Source organism: Triticum urartu, chromosome 4A (genome assembly GCF_056163025.1).
Source record: "Triticum urartu cultivar PI428250 chromosome 4A, HENAU_Tu73, whole genome shotgun sequence".
NCBI lineage: Eukaryota > Viridiplantae > Streptophyta > Magnoliopsida > Poales > Poaceae > Triticum > Triticum urartu.
In genome coordinates, this window is record NC_141876.1 from 589542962 (window position 1) to 589551630 (window position 8669).

The 8669-nt window shown below is 46.7% G+C and overlaps 2 protein-coding genes across 2 annotated transcripts; both read left to right on the top strand.

Moving 5' to 3' along the window:
* Window positions 1-1483: 1483 nt before the first annotated feature.
* Window positions 1484-2788, top strand: LOC147976911 (uncharacterized). Its single transcript, XM_087521013.1, has one exon. The coding sequence runs from the start codon at window positions 1484-1486 to the stop codon at window positions 2786-2788; it is 1305 nt and encodes a 434-aa protein (XP_087377139.1).
* A 61-nt stretch (window positions 2789-2849) lies between these two features.
* On the top strand, window positions 2850-4016 carry LOC147976912 (uncharacterized). Its single transcript, XM_087521015.1, has 2 exons — window positions 2850-2857; window positions 3185-4016. Exons 1-2 carry the CDS (start codon window positions 2850-2852, stop codon window positions 4014-4016), a joined length of 840 nt encoding a protein of 279 aa, XP_087377141.1.
* The last annotated feature ends 4653 nt before the right edge of the window (window positions 4017-8669 follow it).

The window sequence follows — 8669 nt, forward strand, 5'->3', positions numbered from 1 at the left end:
ACTCTCATGCTAATGCTACCCCCTTTGATAGAATCATTAATCCACCTACAGCAAATCCATGAAAGACCTTGGATACACATAGTTTGTTTGACAAAATCCCAATTGAGTTTGTAATATGGATTCTCAAAGGTAATCATAAATATCACCAATTATTTTGTATGCATTTCATGAATACTTTCATTGAGAATGACCACTCCTTTTATAATAAGGGAACCACTAGGGATCAGTCCCTAGCTTCCCATCAGACCAGCGCGTGGCCGTTGGATGAAACCTTCTTGAGCGTTAGATGCATCCCTCCAACAGCGCATTCCATTGGTAGTTCCTAAAGCGAATTTCCTTGATTCATGTTGCTTCCCTCCCTAATCATGTGTGATCACATCCTTGACAGTTTCCAAACCAAACGCCCCCCCCCCTTATTCACATTGTTGTTTCCATATATGAGGTCCCTTATCATGTGTGTTTCCGTATAGACATGATGCTTCCTCGTTCCATCGCACAATAAACATTCTTCTAGGCTCTTGCAATTAGCTCTGATCTTTTAGGATGTACTGTATTTCTTTACATATGGCAACTTTAATTTTTATATCACGGAAGCATTCTGAGTTTCTGGCTGATGCATGGAAGCATATTGTTTACTTCATGTTATCATGTGATCACGAATGCTTCCAACCAATGCTTCCGATAATAACTCAAGGTTCAGATTTGACTCCCTATAATCACGTAAGTTTCCATGTTTAAAATTGACTCCTAATAATGCATGCTTCTTTGCTTCCTATATTGTTTTCTCTATATACAAGAATCATGCTTAGATAAGTGTCGTATATGCTTCCTTGTTTTTGCATGCAGTTACATCCCATTTTTCTTGCTTCGTTCATAATTTAGCGAAGCTTCGTAGTTAATTATTTTGTGCTTCGGCATTCACCAAAAACTAAAAATAAACAGAACATGTTTCTTTCATCCGAACTTCAACAGTAGAGCAATACATGTGCACATACGCGTGTTATTTGCTTCTTATATGTATCAATATTGCTTCGAAGAGCATCATTGCGGAGGTAGTCGTCGATCAGAGGGAAGGGAGGGTGAACCACTGGAGGTGCTGAGGGAGCTTATGGTGTGGTGGAGGAAGAACACAGTGCTGGCTTTCCATCGCGTTCCTTGCCGGCCGTTGATCAATGAAATCGCTGAGAAGACGACCAAGAAGGACGATGCCGCCGACTACAACGAGGAGACGGAGTCCAGCCGAACGCATGGCAACCGACCAGCTTGGTGCTCGTGGTTTTTTTAATTGTTTTGAGGAGAAACATACGGAGACATGCTGGATGACATGCTCAGCTTTTGGGCTATATATCATGGGCTGGGCTGGGTGCGAAATAAACGGGTGAGGTGCGGAGTCAGTTTTTATTCCTTCTCTCTAAAACGAAGTGGCAGGGCTTCACCTTCACGTATCCCTCCCGGTTTGCCTAAAAGAAACGTATCCCTGCCGATGGAATTGCGATCGGGGTGCCGCCTCCGGCGCTCGCCGCCGCATGGACCTCGTCCCCAGAACATGGATCTCATCAGCTCCCTCCCGGACGAGATGCTTCTCCTGATCCTCACACGCCTACGCTGTGTCCGCACCGCCGTGCAGACCGGCCTCCTCTCTTGCCGGTGGCGCGGCCTCTGGACCGGTCTCGCAGATCTCACCTTCCGCAATCTCGAGCCCGCGAGGATTGAAGCTATACTCGCCACCCAGTTCGCTGCTTCGACGACGGCGATGTCCACCCTAGACATCTGCCTTGAAACGAGATACACTGCCGACCTTGCCAGCTCGTTGCTGCGCGCCGCCGCACGGGTCGCGCCGAGGGTGCTCGTCTTCACCACTTCGGTCAACAGATGTGAGTGGGGAGCCATCAAGCTACCCTGTTTCCATTGCGCCACCTCGATCAAGCTGGAATCCCGTGTCTTCAGTATCGCCGCACCGCCGTTTGCTGGCGAGTTCACCTTGCTGGAGAGATTATCCCTCACCGGTTACATCATACATCTTGGACTATTGCTTAGCCGCTGCCCCCACCTGCGCGTGCTCAGCCTCAACTCTCCCGGCAAATATGACATGTCCATCACTCTGCCGCCAAACAGTGTGTTCCCCACGCTCGATAGTTTGTCCCTCACTGGAGAAATTGACGGCCTTGGCAACTTGCTCAACCTCTGCCAGTGTCTGTGTGTGCTTAGCGTGACCTACCGCAACTCGCAGGAGCTCACACTACCGCCGGCAGGCGAGTTTCGGGCACTCGAGAAGTTGTCCCTCTCCGGCAACATCGCCGACCCTGGCACATTGCTTAACCGATGCCCATGCCTGCGCGTGCTTAGTGCCAACTTCCGCGGGATGGCGCTCACTTCGCTCGAAGCGGCGCTCGCCACACTTGTAGACACGGACCCAGTTGGCCTCACATTGTCCCTCCTCGGCATCAGCATTCCATGGAGAGACTGCATTGATGATGATGCTTGCTTCAACTCTCTTCTCTGCACCGCAGCGAGGCTGTCGCCGCAAGAGCTCGTCGTCGTCGACAACTTTGAGGGATGCAATTTCAATATGAGGTATGGTGCAGGCAGACACATTAATGCGGGCGTGCCCTGCTTTCGCCATGCCACGTCGATCGAGATGAATTTGCAAAAGGTATGCTCCACATCGCTGTCGATGGACGAGTTCCCGGTGCTTGAGAGGCTAATCCTACTAGGGTGCTGCAGTACCATCGATGTTGGCACCTTGGTCACCAGCTGCCCACGCCTACGGGTTCTACGGCTAAAGTAGCTAGAGGCAACATCACATAATCATTCTATGTATGAGTAGGTAATGCTTCGCTTGCGCCTGTATGCTGGAGTTCGTATCTTGTCTTATGTCCTGCTCAGACTACTCTCGGATTTAAAACTTCAGATTTTGGTTCGTTCTATGCATAATATCCTACCCAATTTTATCATATAATCATTTGGCTCGAGAGGTGAACTTTCCACAATAGATGAAGAAACTTCCTGTCACCAAATTATCTATGTTGCTGCTTAATTTTGGATCGGTAGATAGAATATATATTTTTTTCCTTCTTGTGCTGCCGTTCGCGTTTGTGTAGTACTTTGACCCTGAATGTACAGGGTCGAACAAATCTGATCTATTGGTTTACAGCAGGGTAGGTTAGGAATTGTGCACAAGTAGGATTGATCTTGTACTCGTTCCCAAACACACGTCCCTCGTCGACATGAGCAGCTTCCAAGCCGACATGGTGTTTTCGATCAAGGGCATCAGCTACTGGGCACACCTCCTGCGGGGCGTCACTTACTGCTTCTGCAACGCCCTCTTCAACGACGATGGTGACCACGACCCTGTGCTGAAATTTGGCTTCTTTTCCCTGCCTGGAGCGGATCAGCACCGCAGCAACAGCCGGGTGGCACAGCCGAAAGCCTACCACAACATGGGAGTCGTCCGGGACTCCACCATCAAGTTTATTTCCATTGATGGCGCCCTCCAACATGTCGACCTCAAGGACCGCACCATAACAATTTGGAGGTTGCTGGAGCAAGACATGGGCTGGAAGAAAGAGTATGAGCTCCGTGTCGAGACACTGTGGGGACTTGATGGATTCGGCGACCTCCCAAAGGACATAACCCCTTTGTACCCCCTTCTTAGCATAGAGGATCCTGACATTGTCTACTTCGCACTCGGTGAGTATCGCGAGAACCAAAGAAACCGGAAGTTTATCCCAACACAAGCACACTATTTGCTCGCCGTCAACCTGCAGGATAACAACATACATGCCTCCATATGTCTTGTGGACTATTTTGGCAGCTCTCATATCCCCATTCTTGTTTCTTGTGACTTTGGCCGGTATATCCATGCCGTGGGGCATGATCTCTATATCATGATGATGGAGACGATGAAACATATGTCTTTGGCTTCTTTAGACCCATTTTACTATGATGAAGGAGAGGCCGCAAAGAGGATGATCAATGACAGCGTCAGGAGCCCAGGCAGGCAGGGCAGTGGCTAGGGGCGTGGCCGGGAAGTCCCATGGACTGTAAGACACTGTAGCAACAATGCTGCATGGGCCATGGTCTAGTCCTGGCTCCACCATTGAGGATGAGGGAGAGGCCATGGAGTTGGCAAGAGATCTTGCGGAAATGCATGGATGAGCTCGAGTACATATGAACCCAATTAGAAAAACACATTTCTAAATGCCAAAAAAACTGAAAAAAGGTTGCACGGGTACATCTCCATGATCTATGTGGGTGCATAAGTTTCACGGAAAGATAACTTTTTTGTAGACTGTGCAAAAAAGACAAGAAAAAAACATGGAACACTATTTAGAAGCACTAAAATTTGTCTTGTTTGCGGAGACAAAACAAAAAGACATTTTTCACAAAACTTTGTGTTGCGCACGCATATTTGCGAACACGTGTGTGTGACATTTTGTTTTGAATTTTTTTAACATTTTAAAACACTTTTAAAATATATTTTTTTAAAGTGGGTTCATATGTACTAGGGTTCAAGTTCAGGACGTGCCGACTCAGAGATCTTGCAACTAGAAGATGGGCCGGTCCTTCCAGCAAGTTACTACTTGCAGCCATCTGCCTTAGAACTGTATACACAATGATCCATAAGATCCAACTGTCGTAGAACTCTTTTTGTTGTACCGATCGATGGAGCATATATGTGGAACTGGATTTGTTTCATCCGTTCTCTTTAATGTTTTGAGAAATTTATATCCATTTGTAAGTCTAGAATTTAAATATGAGGTGGATTTTCCTAGCATAGATAAAATATAATCCTATATACTTAAAAATAGTTGATCCCCACTAATTTTACTTTTCTTAACATGCAAACTATATATGCCACACCATGCCACCATGCATGGAAAATACCCATCCAACATGCACCATGCATGTTACTCGTATCCTATATACCTAAATAGACGAGCCTCGCTACTTATTTATCTTAACATGGAGGCATATCATCTCATCATACAACTATGCTGAAAACGGTCCACCGTAACATGCAGTGATGCATGGAGAAAGGTCCACCATCTCGCAAAAAAAATAGAGAAAGGTCCACCGCAACATGCAATTATGCATGAAAAATGCTTATTTCAAAAGAGTGAAAAAAATGAAACTAAATTGTTAAATTGTGAAACTGATTATTTGGAAATGTGTTGCAATTTATTTTAAAAGAGTGACATCTGTTATTTCAAAAATATGCAATTGAATAAATGTGATTTTTGTGAAACAAGACAGTGGAAAGTGAAATGTAGGTTTTTAAAGTGAGAAACAATATGAAACTGAATGTCAACTTCTGAAATTGATTATTTGAAAAAAAAACAGATTATTTCAATAGAGTGAAATATGTTATTTGAAAATTGTGAAGTTGAAATTGATGTGACTTTTTTTGTAATAAACGAGTGGAAAGTGTTAGACAAATAAGCCGCGGCTGCGGCCAGGGTGCGTCGCCACGTGTGTGTGTGCTAGTACGCGTATGTGCGCATGAGTAGTTTGCTTAGTCAGCTGCGCGGGGGGTGTGGCCGAGCCGGGCACTGGAACCGGTCGCGTCCCGTTGCGTGCATGCGCGGCGGGCGCGGATTGTGGAGCGCGGGTTCTAGGTATATCAGTAGCGCGGGAGATCTTTGAGTGACTGGTTGTTACTGAACCCCCGCGTCGCCCGTGACTGGCGACTCGGGGGATCCCATCTCAGCTGCCGGGGGCTCAACCAATTTGCCTCCCGTCTCGCCGCCACCGGAGGCCACCGCCGGCGAAGCTGGTGCTGGGGCCAAGGACGGTGGCGGTGGGGCGTTCCGTGGGTGAGGCTCGGCCTCCATCCATGGCGATCTCGTGATGGCTACCTTGGATTGCAGTGGCGGCGCCTGGTGCGGTTCCCGTCCTGTGCTGTCCCGGAGGAAGCCGTTCTTCGCCGTCCACCGGTGCATGATGGCCGTCATAGCAAGCGCAGGTGCAGGCTCCAGCGATGGTGCACATGGTTCGAGCGCCCTGATTCAGATTAGGTGTCGATCTGGTGACATCAACGGCAGCCCCACTGATCTGTTGATCTAGGGGTTAGTCCATGATGGCCTGCCTTTGTCCGAGCTCATCTTCGTAAGACAACCCCTGCTGGCCGCCTCCGGTTCCCTCGTCCAGATTGCGGCAGGGTAAACCCGGGGTCCCTTCAATGACAGGCTATGTGTGGTGATCACTTCAGCCTGCGGCAGTGGCCTCGCTGCGGATTATCATCATCAATTGATTTTGTGAGAGTTTTATCTCTAAAAATCCGGTGGTTGATTTCGGCGGGGATATGCAAACTATAAACGATGTCTTGATGCCGAGGGATGGTTGTGTGGCGGTGGCGGTGGCGGTCACATCGCATGTAGCTGTTGGTATCGCGGAAAAGTGGTGGCGACAACACGTCAGTGACTTCGAGGGTGGTGCTACTTGAGCATCCAGTCTCTGAGTGTCGGGGCGAAAGCCTAGGTCTGCCCCGAGTTGGGTATACCTGGCAATAGCGATATTTTTATGTTGTTACCTTGTTGAAGGCATTGTTCGGAATGCTCAGACCGATTTTTCAGGGTGAAAACCTAGATTCTAGCCTTGGTGGTTGGATCCGGTGATGGCGACGCTCAAGTGTCGCTCCCTTCCTGAAGGCATTACTGTTGAAGAACCTCGTCGTCCGTGTGGTGTCATGAGATGAATGGTGCAGATACAGTCATTTTTCTAGTTTGCCCATCGTGGATATGATCGCTTTGGGGCTTTTTTCTTTTTTCATCGCCTATGCATAGCTTTGGTCCTATATGACTTTGCTATTGCTGGCGTGTTTTTGTGTGCGTGAGTTTGTGTTGGCTATGTGCATCTTAGCTATGCAGAGGTCGGGTGTGTGCTCATTGTGTTTGTATCCTCTTGATGCTACATTTTGAGTTAATAAAATCCACCCTTTGTCCGAAAAAAATCAGTAGCGCGGGGACCGGCGCTACTAATAAGGCGCTACAGCTAACCCGTAGCAGTAGCGCGTGCACGCCCGTGCTACTGCTATACAAGTGTAGCAGCAGCGTGCTGCGTGGAAGCTCGCTACTGCTAATAGCTATAGCGCGCTCTGTCTGAACGCGCTACTGCTACTGTCATGCTGCTGCTAACTTTTCTCCACTCGCTACTGCTAATTTTAGTAATTTTAATAGCTATAGCCAGGGAGAATATTATATCCCATTTTCCGCATCATATTGAAAACTCGGTTATCATTAAAAAAATGGGCAATGATTCATCGCCTTTATTTTCCAAGGTGTGTTATGAACCACATTTTATATTTATTTTCATACTGGGGCGACTCCTCTTTATCCTGTTCAATTTTATGTTGAACCAAACGAGGTAAGAACGTAGGTATTTTGGTACCTATTTTAACAGATGATTTATTGATCACGCGGAATATTGGGTCACCCTCTTTTCTTTGGTCACTTGGTATATACTGATAAATATTTTGTCTTGGTGAGGATTCTGCAGTATATATTTTCATCTGCCATATTTGACTCTGGTACTACTACAGACTTTGTCTTATGTACTTCCTCAACAGGCTCAAATTAGTATTTTTCTCAAGATTGCTCTTTGTACTTGACACACTGATGGATCGTATAGATGGCACAACTTGATTTTCATGCAGGCCCAACAATGCATTGTAAGATGTGGCTGCATCAATCACCTGGAATCTCAGGTATGTGGACAACACTTCAAGTTTTAATACCAAGGAAATGGTACCCATGACCTCTTGACTTGACTGATTAAAGCCATGAATAACAACATTTGACCGGCTCAAATCCTTGGGAATATCTCAAGCTGGCAATGGTTAACCGTTACCCTCGTCCCCATGGGCAGTTACTCTATTAGGGGACGGGGATGTGCCAGCTTTAATACCCGAGGAAGCTGGTGGGTGAAATACCTTACCCAGCGCACAAGACAGGGATGGGGATGGGATAACATTACTCGTGCATGTTACCCGCCTTACCCATGAAGTCCTTACATCCTGGCTCTAAAATTAGTAGACCTCATGCAATTCCCGCCCTTACCCACCAAAATTTTCACCCATCCACCTCTTTGGCCAAAAAGCCAAAAGAAAACCCTAACCTAGCCAAAACTTATTATTTATTGTGCTGAAATGCTATTTTTTCTACTGAAATGCTATCTAAGGTTGTTGTTGATTGTGTGTATGGGTTTCCCCACGGGTATAAAAAACCGACGGTGATGGGGATGGGAATATTTTTATCCCCACAAACGGGTATGGGGATGGGGACGGGCATGGTAAGGCTGTCGCGGGGACAGGGATGAGAGCCCAATACCTGCCTGGGTAATCCCCATTGCCAGCCTGAGGAATATCCAATCCTTTCAAAGTACGCAGAGACAACAAATTTATGGTGGATCCACCATCTATCATTATGCAATTTGTTGGCAAGTCATCAATCTCACCAAACATAAGAAGAGGTCCGGTATGCTTCTTTGAGCCTAACAACATGTACTCATCCGTGAATGTAATATTTAACACATGATTTAGTTAAGCTTCAGTATATGAGACTTTCACTCTATAATCTTCAAGAAATGAGAATACTGTAACAGTGTCTTGCATAAATCTGAGGAAAGAGACAAAGCATCATACACAAAAAGCATACATGACATTTTCTTCA

Coding starts and splice junctions, on each gene's coding strand:
- LOC147976911 (XM_087521013.1), top strand. CDS start 1,484: ATGGAATTGCGATCGGGGTGCCGCCTCCGGCGCTCGCCGCCGCATGGA.